The 22323-nt window shown below is 45.1% G+C and overlaps 1 protein-coding gene across 2 annotated transcripts in view; it reads right to left on the bottom strand.

Moving 5' to 3' along the window:
* The window catches only part of CRHR2 (corticotropin releasing hormone receptor 2), a 108367-nt gene that overhangs the window by 14060 nt on the left and 71984 nt on the right, over positions 1–22323 (bottom strand). For both annotated transcript variants that reach the window (XM_069006300.1, XM_069006301.1), the window contains 3 exons: positions 11020–11105; positions 8337–8472; positions 6553–6594 (listed from right to left, as the gene is read on the bottom strand). In XM_069006300.1, the coding sequence (XP_068862401.1) occupies positions 6553–6594; positions 8337–8472; positions 11020–11105 (264 nt within the window). The remainder of the gene's footprint in view (positions 1–6552; positions 6595–8336; positions 8473–11019; positions 11106–22323) is intronic.

The following is a 22323-nucleotide window of genomic DNA, read 5'->3' as shown; positions in this document are numbered from 1 at the left end:
AAAAAAGCGAAACAGACAGACAAGTCAGGGTCCCGTCGATCTGCCACGGATTCCATGAGTCGCTGTAAAAGAAGAGAGCAATGTTTATCATGAGCGGCTGTCCATTGCACGGGTGCTGCTGGATCCGTGCCTCGCAAAAGAGCAGTAATCGGAGCAAGATCAGCATTGGTAAGGCCCGTAAGGGGGCGGAGCCATTGTAGTTCTCCAGCAAGCTTCTGCACGTCCGCAAGAGTGGAAATAGACAATGTTGGCTTTGGTAGTAAAGGGCGAACAGTGCTGGCTGTAATTTGCCATCCCAAATATGCAACTGGATATTGGCATTGAACCTTTTCCGGCGCTACCACTAGGCCTTTCTCTTGTAGGGCCAGTGTGATCTCAGTCAAAAATTCATCCGGGATGGGTTGCTGCTGACAAAACAGAATGTCGTCCATGTAATGATAAATTAGAACATGCGGAAAACGTTCACGTAGAGGTTGTAGGGCCCAAGCGACATACAACTGGCACATCGTGGGACTGTTCTTCATTCCTTGTGGGAGAACCACCCATTCATAGCGTTTGTCAGGTTCTGCGTGATTGGTAGACCGAAGCGTAAACGCAAATCTACACGTGTCCTGGGGTTGCAAGCGAATGGTGAAAAAGCAGTCTTTGAGATCAATGACAGCAAGGTGCCATTCAGCTGGCAGCATGGTAGGTAAGGGCAAGCCTGGCTGTAATGCTCCCATAGCATGCATCTGATCGTTGACTCGTCGCAGATCATGTAGCAAGCGCCATTTCCCAGACTTCTTAGGAATAACGAATATGGGTGTGTTCCATGGGCTAATAGAAGGTTTAATATGGCCAGCACGAAGTTGCTCATCTACTAGTTGAGCAGCGATTTTTTGACGCTCTTCAGTTAAAGGCCACTGTTCGACCCAGACGGGACTGTCTGTCTTCCAGACAATTGCAGGTGTGGGCGGCGTGGGAACAGCAGCCTCAACTAAAAATGCTGAGGGATGTGGATGGTAGCTCCCAGTTGAGCTAAGGCATCTCGTCCTAAGAGTCCTTGTAAATTGCCGGGAAGGGGCATAACATAGGGTCGTAGGGTGATTCTTTGACCCTCAGGGAGGGTAATTTGGACTGGGTGTTGAGCTTGCATAGGCGTCTGCCCTCCGCCAACGCCATGAACCGCGTCAAGGGCTGGTTGTAATGGCCATCCATGCGGCCAACACCGTTGTGAAAAGATGGTCACGTCGGCTCCCGTGTCATTCATGACAAGTAGAGTGCAGGTTTGACCCGAATATGCCACAGTGACATTCATTAGTGGTCGTTGCTTCATCTGTTGCACCAGATTGACTACCTGCCGCCCCGTAGAGCCAAATCCTTTACTGCGTCGTTCCTTGCCTTCAGGTATTGGCGTTTCCGGGTGCCTTTCTATTAGCACCAATTGGGCCACACGCGTCGCTCGTGAATGGCAAGCGGAGGTTGTAGGGTATAGGCAATCACACATATTTGTCCCTGATAATCAGCATCAATTACCCCTGGTAGAACAACCAAGCCGTTTAGCCCCGATGAGGAGCGTCCAATTAAGAGAGCTCCCACAGTGTTTCCAGCTGTTAGCGGGCCATATGTTGTTGTTGGGATTTTTACTGGTTTGCAATCCAGCAACGTTACTGACTCTGCTGTTTCCAGATCGATTCCCAAGCTGCCTTTTGTTGCTGGTCGGGCAAGCTGACTGGCATTGTGTACGTAGGGGCTCCTGCTTGTGTCATTGCGCGGGAGCTCGCGCTGCGTGTGGAGTTTTTTTGCTTTCCTCGGCAGACGGACGTGGCATGATTGTCGCGCTGACAGTGATCGCACCAGACTGTCACGGTACAAGTCTTCCGAAAATGTCCTTTCCGTCCACAACGATAGCACAATTGGGATGCAGGGTATGTCTTTGGGGGATTGCGACTGATTTTCTGAACTGCAGCTGCCACCATCGAGACTGTTGGTTGTACCGCAGCAGAAACTGCGGGCTGTACTGCCGCAGCAACAGCACCTGCTATGTTTTGAGCCTGCCGGCCCTGATCAGCTCGGGATACCATTTCTATCATATCCGAGACGTCAGCATGCTTCGGGAGAGTGGCCAACAAATTTTTGGTTTTTGCGTTTGCATTCTCAAAGGCAAGTAAACGAAACATAGTGTCTTTATTTTCTTCCGGAAGTTGGCTAGAGGTTGTAATTGCTTCCGAGAGCTGATCAATAAAATGGGAATAGCTTTCTGTCAAGTCTTGCCGGACATTTGTAAAGGAAACTGAAACGCCGGCATCTGGCACCGCTGAGTAAGCTCGACATGCAATGCGGCCGACAACATCTAAAAGATGAAGGGGATATTGCACCTGCACCGCAGCGGCTTCATATTGCCCCCTTCCCAGTAGCATATCTGAGGTCAAACCGAATAGGGGATCTTGAGGAGTGTGTGGCCTGTTAGCCTCGGCCACAGCCAATTGTTCCCATTCTTTGTGCCAAATAATATATTGGGAGGGGGTTAGAAGCAGACGAGCCAACTCTGCACAATCAATAGGAATATTAGAGTCAGATGTGTGTAACCAATCAATTAATGCTCTCCCCGTCTCCGACTTGTGACCTTGCTCACGGACCGTACGGATAGCTTGATATAATGTTTTCCACTCACGCTTCTCATAGTTAATTTGCCCAGTTTGCGGGTCTACAGTTACGGGGCAGGAGAGAAGTGAAGGGGTCCAGTCACCCTCTATGATAGCGTCCTTAATAACTCCATTCCAACGGCGCTGGGCAACTTGTGGACCGCCCTCAGCCCGCCGCTTCTTTATTACTTCTGCTAGGCCAGGCTGTTGTTCAGAATTTACAGACCCTGTTTCTGATTGCATGGTATGTGTGTCACGCAAAAACTGTTCCACTCTCTCAAGGGCCCGTCTACTACGCTCATCGAGCCGATTCATTGCCTGCCCCAATGAGTCCGCAATGACCTTCAGCGTTAGGTCCTCCCCCGATGTAGCTGAAGCGGTTTGGGGAACAGGACCACTGGATGCCCCGGATTGGCTGCTAGTCCCCTCCATAGGATCTGAGGGTAACGGGACTGCTACAGGGTCGACAGCCGGGTGGCACGTTTCTCCTCCTTGCCCTGGTGCTTGCTGCACTTGGACATCGGTGGGATCAGGAGGTAAGGGGGGAGCAGTGGGAACCGCTGGTGGAGAAGCCTCCGGGAGGGGTGGTAAAATTACAGGCAAAGGGGCTGTCGAGGGCGCTGCTGTTGCACCAGCCCATCCGATTAATTCAGTTAGCGACTGAGCAGGCTTTCCATAAGAGCCCTTCATTGGCGTTTGAATAGGACACGCTAAGCAGCTACGGGGTTTCGGCTGCTCCGTCATAGGGGTCAGCGCTTGCACAGCAGCAGCAGCCACTTTCGTTTCAGCCTGCATGTCCTGTAGACAGTTAATCACCGTTCGCCACGTACTTTTCCAGTCCTTGATATCTTTATCTTTGCCCAGAATCGTAAGGTCCCACATCTTATCCCCCAATTGCCGCCATTCGGGAGCTTGGAAGAGGAAGGAAGGGTGGCGGAAGAATCCCTGTCCTCTCGCCCACGTAATCAGCTTTTGCAACAGCTTCTCGGACACGGCTTCACCTCTCTTAGAGAGAATAGCTAGCAATAGCCGTTCCGCAGCAGCATACTCCGTCTCCATGGTATTCATCGGTATCTAAACCTTGCCGGCCGGCCAAGTCCTTACTCGAGACCGATCAGCCTTACCTCCAAATGGGAGATATAGGGCTCCGCTGTATATCAAGTATCAGCACGGCGTCGTCCCTGTTCGGGCGCCAGATGTCGATAGAGGTCGCTGTAAGCGGGAATCAGACACGCATACTCATGGAGTTACTCAGATCTGTTCCGTCTATTGCAAGAGCACTATGCCATTATATAGCGATAAGCACTGTCTTTGCTAACAATTCATTGGTTACAGTTATGTCCTAAGCTTACATGTACGTTACTGATTGGCTTCCCCTAATCACTAAGATAAATATCAGCACTTGTATGCCTTGGCGCCAGGCTGTCTGGATTGGGATTACTGTGTTCCGTCTTTCAGTTCCGCTTGACATTTAACATGCTTCTGCTTCCTCAAACTTGTTTACTTCTGTGTTCTCATCACGACCTTCTGGGGGCTCATATGCCGGGTTATACAGTTCCAGTATTTTTCCATGTCCATTCTCATGCAAGAAGCTCTCTACATTTTACCTCAAAGAAGTAGTCAGAGAGCTGCCATGGTTTAGTTAGGCAAGTGGAAGTTGCACATTAGATGTTAAAAAAAGGCTACAGGGAAGGTTTTCCTCCCAAGCTCAGCTTTTGTGGGTGTCCACATGCCAGCAGAATGTCTGGGCATGCAGTGGAGAGGCCAGACTGCCAGCAAAGCCTGGAGCTGCTCAGGTGAGCAGATGGAGGTGCCTATTGTAGACTAAGCTGATGCAAAGCTTAAAAAGCAAAAAGTTGTATTGACTGGCTTGAATTACTGACACGGAGCCATTGGAGAAGCCCCATTGCATCCCACTTGGTTTTCCCACTTCCCACTCGGATGTGAATCTTCTCCAGATCCCGTATCAGCTGGTAAGAGCCATGTGGATGCCTCATATGCTGCAGCCTCTCCAGCAGCACCAGATATCTGAATTTAGGGCAATGAATCAACATCCCAACCTGGGTGTCTCAACCTTGGACTGACTCCCTCAGAAATGCCCATTCCCACCACGACAGCAGCACAATACAGCTGGAAAATCAGTTTTGGAATCACTCCAGATTTCCCAGGGCATTTTTATCAAGGCCCAGAAGTGCATGAAGTGAATGATCCTCCTTTGACAGGATTGATTATGTCTGAACTCACCAAAGTTACAGGAGATGGGAAGTTGGCTCATGGCTGTGGACAGACACCTTCAGACTGCTGCAGGGAAGGGGATATTTGGATATTTCTCCCAGCAAAAAGAGCTGAAAGAATGCCAGAACAGCCAAAGGAATGAAAACCTGCTGTGAACAGCTAACAGCTCCAAGTCTAAGTGCCACAAAATCGAAGTGGGGTGACAGAAAGTCCTGACTGGCTATGAAATCACATGGCGTGGGTTCCAAATCATGATGGTTACTGGGACACCAGTGAACAAAAAACCCCAAACCACAAAAACCCCAACACCACCCCCCATTAAAAAAGCCTGCTGTCTACAGGAAGATTCTCTTGCATTAACAGTGTAGACCTGGTGAATATGACAAGCAGAATCACAGAACATCCTGAGCTGGAAGGCACCCACAAGAATCATCCAGTCCAAATCCTGAATGGGAGACCCCAACAATCCCACCCTGTGCATCCCTGGGAGCATTATCCAAGTGCCCCTGCAGCTCTGGGAGCCTTGGGAATATGAGCATTCACCAGGGAGCCTGTTCAGCACCCTCTGGGGGAAGAACCTTTTCCTAAATCCAACCCAAACCTCCCGCTGACACAGCCTGAGGTAAATGTAGTTTTACAGGCACCCGTATTTTGGAGGAAGATTTAAACTCCCTATTTTTTAAGAGGCAAATGGAACGGTGAGAATTTATGGAAGGGAAGCTGGAAGGAGAACTGAGAACACTCTGCTGCCAGGATATAAAAGTGGCACATGCTTAACGTGAGAAAGCCGAGCTGCTTCTTGTTAACATCGCCTCAGAATTAATGAGGAAGAGGGGAAGTCACTAATGCAAAACAAAACAAAATAAATACAATAAAAACCAAATAAAGTTTTAAAAATAAAATTTTAAAAAGAAAACGAAATACTTTAAAAAAATTAAAATGCGCCTGCTTTGAAGCCATGCCCATTCCTTCTCATAGCCCACAGTGAAATTAAGAAGCAGCACAAACAAAATTTGTACCAACACAGCAGGAATGATGAAATATGGAATGAATTTCTGCAGAGACTAAAATTTTAGCTGGACAAAGATGACACACTTGAATGCAGGTAAATGAGACACTGGCAATGTAAGCAGGGGAAAGATACAAATCTCTCACACGGTGGGGTGGGAGTCAAACACTGAGGGATATTAGTGAAACATTTCTTGCTTGAGTAGCAGTACCTGAAATTAATCCTGATTAAATCTGTTTTCAACCCTCTTTTCTGAATGCAACAGGCACTAATCAGTCAGAGATAGTGACTTGCATGGACAAACTCACTCAGCTCAGCATGGCAAGACAAAAATGGGTCACCTGCAGCATATCCTTAACAAGAGTCCAGCTCAGCAGTAATTAGCTATGCCCAGAAATCGTATTTTTAATTAATGAGAAACTTCAAAGAAGTCTTAAGATGAAGAACAGAAATTTTATAATCTGACAAAACTTCTTTCCCTCTGCCCTGACCTCACAGGTAATAGCCTGAATTTGATAAAGTTTTGAGGATGCAGGACACCAGCAAAGAGGGCTGGGAAATTCAGGGACACATTAAGAGCCTTCTACAAGAGAGTGATGGGACTGTGAGCCCCTATAAAAACATCTCAGGTCTCTGTAATCAGGCACTCAAACAAGTTCCACCTCCCAAGGATTAATTACTTACCTCACCATTCAAGAAGCAGTAAAATACTGACACAAAGAAACCCTGGAAAGAAGAGAAAGCAGTCAATTATCAGGAAAACATTTTAACACTTCCACTGATAGAGGGGATTGCCCCTGCAGCTGGGCTACAACAAACATCTCTACAGCATCCAGTCCCTGAGACCCCTCCCAGGAGCTGTGCCATAGCTGACAGCTCTGGGGGGATGTCCCAAGCACTCACAGGGGGTGTTAAATGGCTTTAGATGGTTTTATGTGGGCCAGTGCATCATCAGATTGCTGAAATTCACCTGAGCCCAATGGCTCTGTGGAATCTGCTGACAGCAGTGACTAAAGCCCTGTAATGACTGCAAAGGTTGGAATTCCTGTGAGTGGAATTCTGCCCATCTTGTTTTAAGGGCTGGAATTATTGTCACCATTAAGGAGAGACTCCCTGTGCTTGCTTTCTTACACACATCTTCATAGAACTAATGAACAATGCAGCATTTTTTTGAGACACTGAGCATCAGCAGATAAAAAATACAATCAGTTTTAGGGAATGAAAAGCATGGGTTTCTTCCCTGGTAAAGGCTAAGGCTCCTTCCTTCACAGGTTAGAGGGGACATTTTTCATTTTGGATGTTTAGCTGGGATTTCTGTTGGGATGCTCTGTGTTTCTAAGATAAACATTCCACCAGTAAAAACAGCAACACAACTACTGTAGGTTTGGCCAGCCAGCTGTATGTTTGTACTGATATCCTGAGTATCAGAGCACTTGTTCCTGCACACAGGAGGTAAAACATCAATGTCAAACCAATTCCCATGCTAGTTCAAGAGGTAAAGCTGTAGGACACAAGGGAGGGGCTAAAGATCCTTCAGGGCCTTCAGTTGCTTTTGGGTCTGTGTCAGATTCAGGGAGGTGGGGCAATTGCTCACATTCCATTGCCCTTTCCATCCTGGAAGAACTCCAGTTAAATTCAGGGGAGAGGGGAGATGGCTCAGGGGATGCACCAGAACAGGCTGGGCAACACAACTCAAGTGTGCCTGGAACATTGTCCCTCTCCTCCCAGTTAAATTCCTGAGTTCTACCAAAGATTTCTTCAGTGATCCATCCACCTTTGAAAGGTGAATGATCTTTGAAGGCAAAATATTAAAATTTTCTCTGGAAGCAGCTGGTTAATGTTTTGTTGTCTTCCTGTGGGAGTCTTTGCCTAAACTTTGATTTTAAGCAACTGGTTCTAAACTTACACTCACAATTGGGTTTTTTTTCTGAATCAGAGAAAACAGAAATACATCCCTATCGTCTCTAAGAAATCACCACATTACATAGCATCTAATATTGATTATAAATTGTCCTCTGCAGCCAACAGAGAACCTTTGTCTGGATGTTCTTATAAGCTGCACAAACCAGCAATTCCAACAGGTAGGAGCTGTTTCCCTTTGGTTTAGCAACATGGAGTCCAAGTCTCAGCCCACTGTGTGCTCTGGGAAGAGAAGGGCACCTCGGGAAGGGGATCCCTCACCTCTCTCAGGCCGGTGGAATGAAACATCTTCTCTCTCTCCATTGATTTTATGTGAGGAGCTGAACACAGTGCTGAGTTAAGGGAGATGAATCCCTCCAGCCCACACCTGAGAGGATTTTCCACTCCACATGACACACTTCACTATCTATGACGCATGTGTGAACTAGGCTGAGCTATTTGCAACTAATATTTGTATCACACAGTTCACTGCCTAGAGTTCCCTGGCTGAAAAGCACTGAGGATCCTTTCAGCAGCAGCTGATACCAGCTGTAAACTTGGTCTCTTACCTGAAAAGACTGAAGGAAGGAATTGAAATAGATGAAAACGATCTGGGAAATGTCATCCTCGCCAGGGTTGACAAAGAAAAGCATGTAGGTGATGCCAAGCAGAGGCAGGAGAACCAACGTGGCCTTGACTGCCTTCCTGTGGGCAGGGAACAGAAAACAAGTGATCACAGGGAAGGACAACTGAGTTGAGAGTGGAAAGGAGGAGCATGGAAAGAGTGAGAGCCTCCCCTGACTGCCCAGTGCCTGTCCACTTGGGGAAAGGTATCCTGGGGAAGCCTTTGAATCCTGCTGTTTCCCCCCACACTCTGAAGTCCAGAGGTGGAATGGGAACCTCATTTATGTCCCTCCCTTTCACCCTTTCACCCTTCCCTTTCTCTCCTATCAGCGAGGCTTGCGTTAGGCTGAAGCCTTGGGATTCTCTGCAGGTTTGGTGAGTGATTTCTCACACCTCAGGGAGATGTGATCAGTGCACAGCTCAGCTGAGATCTGCTCTGTTCCCATCACTTGATTTTGTCTGGAGTGTGAACACTTTTCTCTCTCTGCCTGCAACACCTGCCCACCCAACTCAGCTGCTCAGGGCTGTCTTAGAAACCACAAATCACAAAGCAGGTGGTGCACAGGGAAGCATCAGTGATTATTAACAGAATTATTAGGGGCTAATCCTTATTACTGGTGTCTAACAGCATCTTGGGGTGTCACCAACAGCAGCATCTCATCATGCTAGACACTGTGCAAACACAAAGGCTGCAGTCTGGCTAAGCCTGTATAAATCTCTGCATAATGCCTAATGGGTAGATAAAGACAGGCAGGGGAGCACAAAACCACCACCAGGATAAAGTGACAGCCTTAATGAACCAGCTGCCACAGGATTTAATACCTGCTTAGCAAAAGACTGCACTGCTCTGCTGTAGAGCACCAAGGCTTGCCCCAGGCTTTGCTGGAATTGTAAAGGTTTCCATTTAGGCTGTGGAAAAGACAATTCCCTCCCAGAGCCTGCAAGGACAAGACCACTGTCATCTGTTCAAGAACAACGGCAGTTGCTGTAGATTGATTCCCTCAAATATCTCTAATGCTTCCCTGCAAGCTGCAGAAGGGATAAAAATGTACTGAGGTTTGAATCAGGGCTTTTTCAGGCCAGTTTTAGTTTTATGGCATGAGGTTTGATCATGAAAAAGGGTTATTTTTCCCTTCATTTCTCAGGAAATGTGCAGAGAAGGGTTGGAACATCAGACCATTGCACTAACTTCACTTTTTCCCAAAACCCCGACACAAGTAAAAGGCAGGAATCAGGCAAAACAACAAAGCCCATTACTGCAGCAAAACTGCCTCCAAAGTCAAGAGCAGCCTGATTTGAGGACATCAAGTTTCAATTTAGCATGATACACTGAGATTTCATCCAGAAATGAGTTAGAGTAACAGATCTCACTCCACAAAACCTGTGCTATTTCCCACTGCCAGGACCTGTCCGTCCCCAAGTCCTCCAAATATCTTGCAAGATACTGCAAATGGCAAGAGAAGAGCACCCAGCATCTCCTGGTGTCTGAGAATTTGCTTTTGGACTGCTAATGCTGATCTCAGCCCACACTGGTGCCTGAAGGGGCCAGGCCACCTTCCCTCTGCTATCCTGGGCTAAACATTCCTGACTTTTCCTTTCTGCCATCCCAGTGCTTGTGGGGTTATGCTGGGTATGAGAACTGATCTACCTTGATCTACCCCCCAAATAAAGGTACTGATTAGCTAAGGATCAGTTCTGTGATGCAACCCAATGAGTGGTTACCCTAATTCTGGCATCAGCTGAAGGGAAGGGACACAATCACCCTTCATTCCCATCCCCTACACTTTAAATGGAGCATTAAATACCTGTATGCACACATTAATCACAGAATCCCAGAATGGTTTGGGTTGGAAGGTTAAAGATCATCCAGTTCCACTCCCTGCCATGGGCAGGGACACCTTCCATTATCCCAGGCTGCTCCAAGCCCCATCCAGCCTGGCCTTGGACACTTCCAGGGATCCAGGGGCAGCCACAGCTTCTCTGGGCACCCTGTGCCAGGGCCTCACTTCCCTCACAGGGAAAAATTTCTTCCTAATATCCATCCAAACCTACTCTCTGTTAGTTTGAAGCCATCTCCCTTTTTCCTGTCACTCCAGGCTCTTTTAAATAGTCTCTCCCCATCTTTCTTGCAGGCTCCCTTCAGGTCACAATTAGGTCACCCCAAAGCCCTTTCCAGGCAGAGCAGTCCCAACTCTCCCATCCTTTCCTCCCAGCAGAGCTGCTCCGTCCCTCTGATCACCCTGGTGCCTCCTCTGGATGGGCTCCAGCAGCTCCACACCTGTCCTGTGCTGGGGATCCCAGAGCTGGAGGCTGCACTTATTACATATATACTTGTGTACACATAGAAATGGATAAATTTGTCCTCACATGAGATCAAATCCTTCAGATTTCATGGAAAGGGGAGGGGTTTCATGTGTGTGCTGGGGCACGTGCAGGCCCAAAGGGAAATGGAGTGGACAGAAAAAATACAGACAAGCTTTTATAGAGAGCCTGCACAGATAAATACTGTGGGCCTAATTTTTGAGCTCCATCAACAGTGGCACCTGGAAGAGAAAGATGGGACAAGGACAGGACAATTAAGGCAGTGCTTTGTTAGCACCAGAGCAGCAGGAATCACAGCTGACTTACCTGTACTGTATCGTTTCTGAAGTGGTTGAAGCTCTCAGCTTTGTCATTAAAATCCTAACTATGTTAAATAGAAATACAAAATTTATCTGGAAAAAAAAGGAGAGGAAAAAAATACAACCAGTCAGTCAAATAAGGGCTTAAAGGATGTGATACGCCCCAAGAGGCACATTTTACAGTTTCAATCTGACTGAAAACAGCCTTTTGGCTTTACCATTGATTGCAACAGACTCAGAAGTTTACTAGAAATACCAGATTATGCAGCAAACATCCAAGAGCTCTTACCATTTCCAAAACAGCAGTGAAAATGGAGGGCATCATTACTGGCCCTAGCAAGGAGCTTATTTTTACTTCCTTTTCCCCTTTTCTGGGTGCAATGATGAACTCAAGGTGAGATTGATGGATTTACCACTCACCTTTTCAATCTGCTGAGCTGGGTAATTATTATTTGGCCTGCAGCCTCACCACTGAGAATTGAGATTTGCTCTAATTGCTGTTGTTGTAGCATCTGCCAGCGAGTTTCTTGCATAGCATAAACAGGAAATTAAACAAAAACTGAAGAGAAGATTGATTTGTAGACTGTGATCAGGAGAAGGATTTGGCTCTTAGGAGCAGGTTTTGAGTTGCTTTCAGAGCATAAAGCAGGGCAGCTTACAAGACATGGGTGTGCCCCAAAGCTGTCAGAACTACACAATTGCTGAGGTCCCAGCACAGCTTGTGAGAAAATCTTTACACCTCACACACAGTTCCAGGGTCTCAGAGCTCCTGGCACTTTTCAGCCCATGAATGGAACAATTCTGTCACTGACATCTGAATATTTACGAACATCGTAGCAGAGCTGACAATTTAAAGGTGTTCTCAAAATATGCTTTTTTTTGCCCCGTGCTGTGGGTGTATTTCAATGTTTACATATCTTGGCATCCATCAGAGCATTCCCTGTGGCTCCTGGAACATGGTTTAGAACTAATGGAGCAATAAAGCACCTGAGCAGACACTGGGAGACTGGCAGCACTGGGAATTGAGCAAACACTTATCACACGAGACACAAAAACGCTGCTCTAGGAGTTAACACGGCATTTTTGGAAATGATTTTCTTTGCAGAGCAGGGCCCTAGGGAGTACAAGAAGTAAATAAAACAGTTCAGCTTGTGTGTTTGTTCTTGTTGGCATTGTTTTTGTCATATTAAGAGCTTCAAGTCAACTGGTTCATGCTTCATTTATCAGAGACAAAACCAGCTCCGTATCAGTGGTTTGAGTTGAATCTTAAACTCCTCACACTGGTGATTGCACTGTTCTTCAGTAACAGAAAGAGAAATATTCAGGCAGCCTCTGCTGAGGGGCAGGTAAATGGAGGTGACCTTCACCCACAGAAAGAAAACTCCCACCTCTGAAATTCTGCTGCCAAATCTTGAGGTTCTCCATCAGCTCAGGGCCATGTTTGGGTTATTTCTACCAAGGGTGCAAAAAAGGCACCAATCCAAAACGTGCCAACTTTGCAATCAGAAAGTGCCAGACTGAATTACAGACCCCTAGGTAAGAGCAAATTCCAAATATCAGTAGGACAGATCACATGGCATTAATGTGATGAACTGGGCTGAAGAAGGCATTTCAAGTTTCACGAGTCCTGCTTCAATGTGACAGCATCCTGCCATCTGAACTGGAAATTCAAATTGCCACAGCTTGCATCAGAAAATTAGGGATTCTGGCCTTTTCTGAAATTCAATTGCAGAAGCGTGATTCATCAGTCCAGAAGAATTGCTAGCTGAAAATTCTGGGAGTTATTTCGCCAGAAACACTCTCATTCTATGAAAGTCTGTTTTTAATTCTCCCAGTTCAGCTGCCCAAGCCCAGAGCAGAGCAGGACCTGAGGCACCCCTGCACAGCTGGAGCCTGTGGGTGGCACTGGCACACGTGACACAACGCTGGTAAGAGACCTCAGCTCTCTCCAGGAGCAACAGGAAGGCAGATACATCAATGCTGACTTTTAACAAACTGCCCAGCAAAAAAAGGTGTCTGCCAGTTAATTAATGCTTTTTCTCAGGTGTCTGAGAAAACCCTGCCAGGACATTATTCCTAATTATATTTTCTAGGAGAAGGGAACAGTGACATTGGCCACTCAAACTGAATCCTCCTCCTGAGTAATCTCAGTCTGAACTTCGGAGCGAGTGTCACCCTGCTTCTTCCATTAATGTTGCAGTCTTCTTTTACAAGTCTGCCTTTCCCTGAAAACCAGAGAATTGGGGTTTTTTTTAAAGCATTGGTAAGTGGGACAGGTGGCAGAAGGCTATCCTGAGTTGGATGGAAGGTGCTGGAATAAAGGGTCTCATGTCTATGTCCAAGAGGCGATGGCGTGGATGCAGAGGACCATCAAGTCAGGAGAATCCTGTGGCCTTTCGAGTGCATAAAGGGAGGTTACAAAAATAATTCACAGCTCCTTCTGGCTTTAGAATCTCTGAATAATGTGTGAAGCTCCTTCAAGGCTTGGTTTTGCACCTTTTCATAAGTTTCTCTGCCCAGCTGTGCTGTAGCAGGACAGGACATGAGTGCAGCCCTGTTACACACACAGCTCCTGCTGCTGGCTTCATCCCACAATTTCTCCAGGAAAAGGAGTAACTAATTCTTCCCCATTCTAGATTTAGTAGCTAAGAGAGAAAAGCCAAGTGACTTGGCATTGACTATAAATCAATTCCATCCCAGAGTGAGGATAAGAAGAGCAAGAGCATAAGAAACTGAGTTGGATTGGCATCATTTCTTGTTAGATTAAGCAGTTGGCTATCCCAGGATCTATGTATATTCAGTGGAAAGAAATGGGAACTTTTCAACAGTGGTTCATTTGACATACTTTAAATTAGTGTTTTTGGACTAATAGGGTTTGGACTTGAACCAGCTGCCCACACAAATCTTCCACTGATCTTCAGGTTGCCCAGGATATCCCACGTGAGCTTCACTGGAATGAATGTGGCTGTATCTACTGAGGTTCTGTGACATTTCAGTCTGAGGAAGCTTAAAAATATTTTGAGGCGCCAACATTTTGTCTCTATTAAGGTTTCTCTGAGAGATCTTTAAGACTCAGATAGGGTCACCCCTAAAATGCAGATCTTAGGAAGCAAAAAATTCCAAGGGAAAAGATGAAAACGTGGGCACAGCAAAATACTTATTTTTGGTTTTGCCTTCTAGAAGCACATTTCAATGTGTTCACTTTTAATGATTTAAAAAAAAAACAAACCCTCACTCCATTTCAGAAAGACATTTGGCTCAGTAGGACCTTTTAGCAGCACTCAGAGAGGTCTGATCTGAAGATCAATTTTCAGTGCATAATCAGATGGGGTTTTAATGTCTGTTTGTCCTCGCTGGGCCTGAGACCACAGCTCGTGGGGCTGATGGGGGGAGTTTGCTCAGGAGAGAGGACACGATCTGGGAATTAAGCAAGGAACAGGCAGCTGCACAAAGCCTGCAAGAGCTGAGGGCTTGGAGATGAAAATGGAGCTGTTTTCTCAGCTGGAGAGAATCCACACAGTTCTAGTGGCTACCAGACTGAGCCTGATTTGCAGGCAGAGGAGATGAAGCCTCTGGTGTTTGTTCCTCAGACAGATCGCAGTGTTTCAAAGGAAGAAGGATCTCACTGCACTGCAAAGTGAGTTTTCCCAGAAAAGAGCCTCAGGGCTGCATTGAGCAAAGTACACAATTATTTGTCAAGGACTTCTTTGTTATTATTGGAGCTCTATGTCAACAGATTAATTCCTCAGAGCTGGGCAGCTCTATCAAAACCCACACATCAGGTCCATAAATGGAGACTGAGGAAAGGTCATTTAAGAGAGGTAATGATGACAGGCAGTGCATCCTTTTTATTTATCTTTAGGCTCATTTTAGATTTTCATTCATTTCTGTTTATCCCTGTTTTCTGCTTCCTAATGGAAAACATAATTAAGGAATTTTACCTTGACATTTACTGGTAGATGAAATGAATCCAAAGGCAAAGTCTTGAAGACAGAATAAAATGGCTTATTTCTTCTTTTCCTTTATTTATACCATGCTAAGAATGTCCTTATTGCTGGAATAAGGCCCTCTCCAACTACAGATGGGAATGAAAAAGTTTTCCTATCTTGCCAGAAGTTTAGTCTTTTCATTTCTAAATGGGGATGAAAATTCAGACCCCCAAAATGGAGTTACAAGCCAGTGATCCAAAAAGTATTTGAGCCATCTGTTTTGGCACCGTTCTCTTATAACCTGAACACACGAGCCCAGAAACTCTTCTGAACCAAAAGAAACTTTTCAGCAAATGATTTTGGTGATAAAATTTTTCTCTCATAAAAACCAAACTCCATTTGAGAGGAAATTTATCTCCCTGAGCAAGATGAAATAGCCAAAGTGCACAAAAGAGGTAATGCTGACTCTGAGGGCTTCTCTGCAGTTTTCCCCAAGCCCAGGAGTTTAAAAGGGAGGTCATTAAGCTCTGCTCTTTCTCTTTTGGGAATTCAATGGACAACTGGCTTTTATTTTGCTCATTTTCTGCTAAGCTTTTATTTCATGCCTCACAGAAAGCTTGTGCTCCTGTGCTTCCCAGAATGTTTGTTCCTCTTCACTCCCAGGAACGGTAAAAATTGTTCTATTTAGAATTTGTATTTTTATGCAAAGTGGTAAAATCACCTCAGGGTTAAGTATCCCAAACTGGGATCAGAGCAGTCATTTTAGTGGAAGCTCTGGATGCTGCCATCCTGACCTCAGATGAGCACTCTGCCAGTTAATTAATGCTTTGTTTTAATTGTTCTACCATGCTGGCCTGACCTGATCCTCAGACGGGGCCTTTTATCACAAAAGTTTCCTTTTCAAAGGTCACAGGCACCACAATGAGTCCTTTGGGCAAAGGGCTGGAAAATACTTTCACATACAATCAAAAATAACGAGATGTGATTAAGAAGAATGAATATTTCACAAACAGAAGTAGAAATTTCAGAAAATCTGTAGAATGTACGTGGTATTGGACACCTTGCTGGGCACCTATTGACTCCACAACTACAGAATGTAAACAGCAGTAACAGCAATGGTGGAAAAATTTGAGATAAATTCTGGATGGACTGTAATCAAACCAGCACATTATCTTTGTGCTCTGTGCAGCCAGCACAGCCTGAGTGCAAACCAGCAAAAATTGTGAAAAAAGTCTTGCAAGAAGAGCTCGGGGATGTCAACAGGTCATGAACTGCAAACCTGCAGCAGTGGAGGAACTGCTCATCCTTAAAGCAAAAAGAAAAACTTAAAAAAATCAATAGGAAAACTAATTTAATCAGTGTTTGAGGAAAAACATAAGCCATTCAGATAGGAAGGAGAAGGGGAAAGGAAAAAAATATTAATAATAATAATAAAATCTCAGTCTCTGAACACAACAATGCAGAAGTGGAAGCAGAAGCGTGAAGAGAGTCAGCAGAAACGAAGAAAATATTTAGAGAAGCAATTGCATCAGCAAGGAGGAGGCTTGTACAGCACCAGGGAATGCTTTTCAACAACAAAAAAAAACCATAAATGAAATGCTTATAGCCACATACCCAGGTGAGATGCTGCTATACATAAAATGGCAAGTGAGCAAACTTTTGTTTCTTTGGAAGATCAGAAGAAAGGAACTTCAGCAATGTGGACTGTGGTGTTTTAAATGGAGCAAGAAGTGAAGACAGTGACAGGACAAGAGGGAAAGGGCTTCAAACTGGAATAGAGTAGGTTTAGATGGGGTATTAGGAAGAAATTGTTCCCTCTGAGGGTGGGGAGGCCCTGGCACAGGGTGCCCAGAGAAGCTGTGGCTGCCCCTGGATCCCTGGAAGTGTCCAAGGCCAGGCTGGATGGGGCTTGGAGCAGCCTGGGATAATGGAAGGATAACTCTCACTTATGAAAGCTTCCTTTCTGTCAATAAATCAGCTGATTTTGTTAATAAGCTTAAGCACCTCCACCCTCTGATAAGACACACTTAAAAAACCTGTCTTTCCACAGCCTTGGTTTTTGAAAAACTGAATAAACTCAGCTTTTTACTGAAAATTACTTCCTGTCACGGCCTTCCAGAGCATCAGCCAGTGGTTGCTATGTTGAGATACTGGTATTTCCCATAACCTGAAGCTGGGCTGGGCAGATTTCTTTGTAGAGAAGAGAAACAAGGTGTGAAGGGGAAGAATGACGTGGTTTGTGAAGTCCTCTGAAAGAGTCAATATGAGGACAAGGGAGATCCAGTGGACAATCCTCTGAAAGGAGTTCAAATTCCAAACTCCAAAGGTTCCCACAGAAATTTGGCTGTTGGAGGTTTGGAGGGAAGAGCACTATGCACATGAGGAAAAAAGGGTAGGAATACATATGTATATGTGTATATATACACATATATTATTCTGATTTCTCAATGCAAAGAGGCTACCAGCAGACCTGTGCTGTTTCACACAGATCTCAGTGATCTGTAAAAGGCTGACCGGTTTTTAGTGGCATCAAACTGCTCAGAACAGCAAAAATCAAGACTGATTGCAAAGATCTGTCCAGGGACTGAGTGATCAGGCAATAATGTGGCACAGGAAACCACATGATGTAAAGGTAACACCACAGGGGAGACCAACAATCTCAGCTTTACACAGAGAGTTATGAGCTCCGGGAGTGTTCATTCACAAAAGAAATGCTGCAATTACACTCACTGGCTCCCTGAAAGGCTCATCTCAGTTGCCAGTGGAAGAAAGGAAACAAAAAAATGTCTGGAATTACTGAGAAAGTAAAAGAAAATAAACCAGGTAACAGGGTGCTACTGTAAAAATCCATTTGTGTGGTCACACCTTGATTGATTTGATCTTGCCACCACAAAAATGCGACATCCTTAATGACCAGCACATCATAAAGACCTTTTGGGTATCTGTGGTTTTCTCTCCTGGGCACAACTCCACACTGAAATAAGGACACTTAACTCCTCTACTTGTCTTTCAGGAATCTCAAAGCAAAGGAAGATAATTTTAAAATAATCATTAAAGTTGCTTTATAGCTGGGGGAGCTGAGCTTTGAGCAGCAATATAGCTTATTCAAAATTAAACAGCTGATGAAGGCAGAGGCAGAAGTGAACTCCAGATCCTCCCCCACCTCATACACCCACTCACTCCAGCAGCTAATTGGTTGTGGTGAATTATTTTCAACCAGACACATAAAAACCCAGAGGCTGCAAAACTGTTCAGTTCTCAAGCACAAAAGGGGAAAAAAAAAAATCTATTAAAGCTGAATGAAAGGTTTGGGGGGAAAAACATTGATCTGCCTACTTGAAAAATTACAGATTTATACAATCTTAGCTCTGAGAAATACTGCAGAGCAGTTCATAGCTGGGGTCAATTCACAGCAGAAGTTACTGAGGGAAAAAGCAGCCTCAGGTAACTGCCTCTGGTGCCTCTTCTCTTGAGGTCTCTCCTCTGACCCTGCTGTGTTTTCGTGGTTCACCAGTTCTTTGGCAGGCTTACATTTAAAATTGAACACAATAAATGTATTTTCTTTAATAAAATCAGGATGAAATTCACTTCCCTGTTGTTTTTTTCCAACCCTTTGCCCCTTGTTTAGCTTCAGAGAGGGGTGTGTGATTAAAACTCGGTTCCGTGACTCTGAGGAAACAGATCAGAATTAAAAACACCCAATGCATTAATTTGAAGAAAAAATACCTAATAGAGTGTGTTTCTCTTGTGCTACCAGAAATTAAATTTCAAAGCATCCAATGTGCTAAATTATTATATCTCTTGAGGGATGTGCTCAAGCCAAAATCCATTCAAGAATGAAACAAAAAAAAGGATGATTACCTACATTTTCTCCCGTAGATTTTTTTGTCATTAAAAACAAAGGTTTCTTGCCCAATGTACGGAATCAGCACTTATATTCCATTTCCTTCTTTTCTGGAATTGTCTCTGCAATTGTTTCCCTGTTTTCAGCCCAAGTCAATCTCCAAGCTCCTTCTTCAGACAAGTAGAAAATCAATCAAACAACTCGACTACATAGTTCAAAGTTTTTGTCCCTGACATACAACACAATATTGTGATCAAAAAATGGACTTGAGGGCTGCTGCCATAATCAAAGGCCTTTTTTAGGCCAATCTTTATTTCCCAGTGAGGCTTAGAGCTTCAGCATGGCTGGCTCCTTGTGTTACACCGTCCTGTGCTGCAGCAGCTCAATGTAAGAAAATGAGAAATCGAAACCAGTGGAAATAATTTTTGACAGGAAAAAAATCCTTAAAAAATAATATTTAAACAGAATTGCATCTTTAGAAGCAACTTTTTATCCCTCTGAAAATGTTTAGCACTCTAATCATACTGCCACTGGTTGGTGTAATGATGCTCCTGGAATACAATGATGCCATGAAGATTTTTTGCCTTTTCTTTTATACCCCTGTTATACCTTTTTTACAACTTCTGTATTCCTAGTGCTTTTTGCCTGCATTCTTGGACTTGTTTGTTAAGCTGAGAGACTCAACATTTTAGAAGCTTCATAGCCAGGGATCAGTGTGCCCCAGAGCCCAAGGTCCGCTCCAGAACACATTCTGTAAACCAAGGTAGAACCATCCAGGGGAAGGTTCCTTGGGGAGGGGGGCTCACTTGAGCCTCTCACTGGGGAATCTTTGATAGATCTGCTAATTAGTAACGCCTATAATGTTATACCCAATGTTGGGGAAGAGGGGAGGCGGAGACAGAAGATGAAGACAGAGATAAACTCGGTGGGGTACATCTCGATGCACATGACCTGGACGTGTGCACCTAAGGATCCTTAAATAAATCCCAAGGTAAAATCCCTTTTCCCCTTCTAACCGTGTGTGACTCTTGATTTTAAGACCAGGAAAAGGCATCACATAAAGATGTGTCCAAGAGGTAACCAAAGCTCACCTGAGCTGGACACTGAGCTCTTGGCTCTTCACTCAGGTGGGTGAACCCTATTTTAACCACCCCAGGCTGAGTTTTTCCCAGGGGTACAGGAACTGCAATTTCGTGGAGTATTTAGACTTTCAGCTTTTAGTGTTAGCCCCCTTTTGGAAATAACATTAATTTCTTCTTGTAACATTCATGTAACTTTATTTTTCCAGCCGAGTCCTGGGATAGCTGTCTCACAGAATTGTCACAGAATGGTTTGGGTTGGAAGGGACCTAAAAGATCATCCAGTTCCACCCCCCTGCCAGGTGCAGGGACACCTTCCACTATCCCAGGTTGCTCCAAGCCCCGTCCAACCTGGCCTTAGACACTTCCAGGGATCCAGGGGCAGCCACAGCTCTCTGGGCACCCTGTGCCAGGGTCTCCCCACCCTCACAGAGAAGAATTTCTTCCTTCCTAATATCCCATCTTAATCTACCCTCCATCATCTCAAAGCCATTCCTCCTTGTCCCATCAGGACTTTGTCCTGTCCTGTCCATTCTTTCACAAAACACAGTTGCAGCTCCACTTCAATTCCTCCTAAGTTCAAACCCCACTCATGAGCTGTGCCTGAAAGAGGTCACAGAGTCATCCTATTTTTGAAATCTCTGTGTTTTCCACTTGTGGTTACCACTGCTCACTGGAGGGAAGAGGAAGGTAGCACTTTGTCCCCATCTGTGCTAAGGGAGAGACATAATCACATCTGAGCTTGGCTGAGCTGCCCTGAGTGCACGGCAGATGTCAAAGGGCAGGGCTCTTAGCCCAGCACTTTTCACAGCACCCTTGAAAGGGTCAGTGGCTCCAATAACAGCAAGTGATGCTTCAGTCATCACATGCACTTTGAATTTATTCACATAAGGATCAAAACATGAGCAAGTCAAGTGGCTTTAAGACACCGTGGAGTTGTGTGTTTTAATTAGAAACACTCCAAAGGTGAAATGACAGTGCAAATTAAAAAAGCTAAGTGGGGGAGCAGATTTTAGGAATCAGGAGTGTGCTGTAACAGGAACTTTCAGATTTTCTGTTTAGATTGTTTGCAGAGAGGTATTTTCCTCCTCCAGCAGTGCTTTCTGAGGGGAATAACCCTAAAGTGAGGGGAGGAAGAGCTCACCCTTATGTCACTTCTCTAAATGTTATCAGCTGCTTTCCACTGCACAGTGCAATTACTGCTGTTATCTCATTAGTGTTTTAATCAGAGCTCACGTGCAGGCAGGCCAAGGTAGGAAGGTTCAACTCCCAGTCTCACATCTGAGCTCTTCAGTCACTGGCCCAGTTTAGAGGGGTCTCAAGGCTGCCCCAAGTATGAGGCAGATGTAATGACCTGTATGGAAAGAGGCAGCCCCCAACTATACCTCCATCTTCTGTGGCTCTTTGTGGTCTTTAAATATTTAAAGTGCTGTTCTGGGGAGAAAAAGCTATTTTCATTACTATGGGATCTGTCAGAGATGCTACCCAAGGATTTTATAGGTCCTGTGGATTAAAAGGGTTATGGTAAATTCACAGCCACAGATTTCCAGCCAATGATGTGAAACCCAAGTGCTCCAAGTATCACAAATCTCCCACCTTGTGTTGTCTAAATAGGATTTATTTGTGAGGGAGTCTCTGTATCAGTCATGTCTATTTACTCTGAGGTTGTTTCTGGTTTTGTGATGGCTCCCTCAGCAACACAAATTATATTGTGTGTACCACACCCATTGCTACTCCTCTCCTTAGAACATAAAGAAAAGAATTTTTACACAAAAATATACTACTATTATGGGGGTCTTTTCCTCTTTTCAGGTGATTTTTTTGCTGTATCTTAACAACACAGAAATGAACTCTCCTGCTCTCAGGGCACACACTCACATCAGCTGCTGGGCAAGCTGTGCTCCTGGGCAACACAGGAACTTCAGTCACACTGAATCCCATGAACAGAGCACTGACAAGGTGAGAACATGAGGCTCCTTAGCCTTGAGGAAGCTGCCAGTGGTGCCTGTTCTGGAGCATCTGCACCTTCCCCATGGGGGCTGGAGTGACAAAAGGAACAGCAAACCTTGGCTCCCTAAAAGAGGGGAACCCACAGAGCCCTGGGAATTCTCTGTTCATTCATCTGCCTGGAGGAGTAGAATAATTTTTTTCAGCTTTGTCCTTACTAATAGCTAACTAATGCCTTCCATCCACAGCCAGTTTTGTTTTTTTTTCTGGGAAAGCACCAGTGTGCTTCAGCTGAAGGCTCGAAATGGGTTTTGAATGAGCTTCCTTCTCCCTCTGCCTACTCTTGGTTGGCACAGGAGACGGACTGTTGGGTAAACAGAAAAACAGCCTGGTAACTGTGGGCAGCACTGGGAAGGAAACTTCACAAAAGGAAATCTAGAAACAAACACACAGCAGTGATGGTGATGCAGAAAATGGACATGACTGTGCAAGATGCAATTCCTGACCATGAT

The sequence above is a fragment of the Aphelocoma coerulescens genome, chromosome 2, assembly GCF_041296385.1.
Source record: "Aphelocoma coerulescens isolate FSJ_1873_10779 chromosome 2, UR_Acoe_1.0, whole genome shotgun sequence".
NCBI lineage: Eukaryota > Metazoa > Chordata > Aves > Passeriformes > Corvidae > Aphelocoma > Aphelocoma coerulescens.
This window is presented reverse-complemented; position numbering and strand designations above follow the sequence as displayed.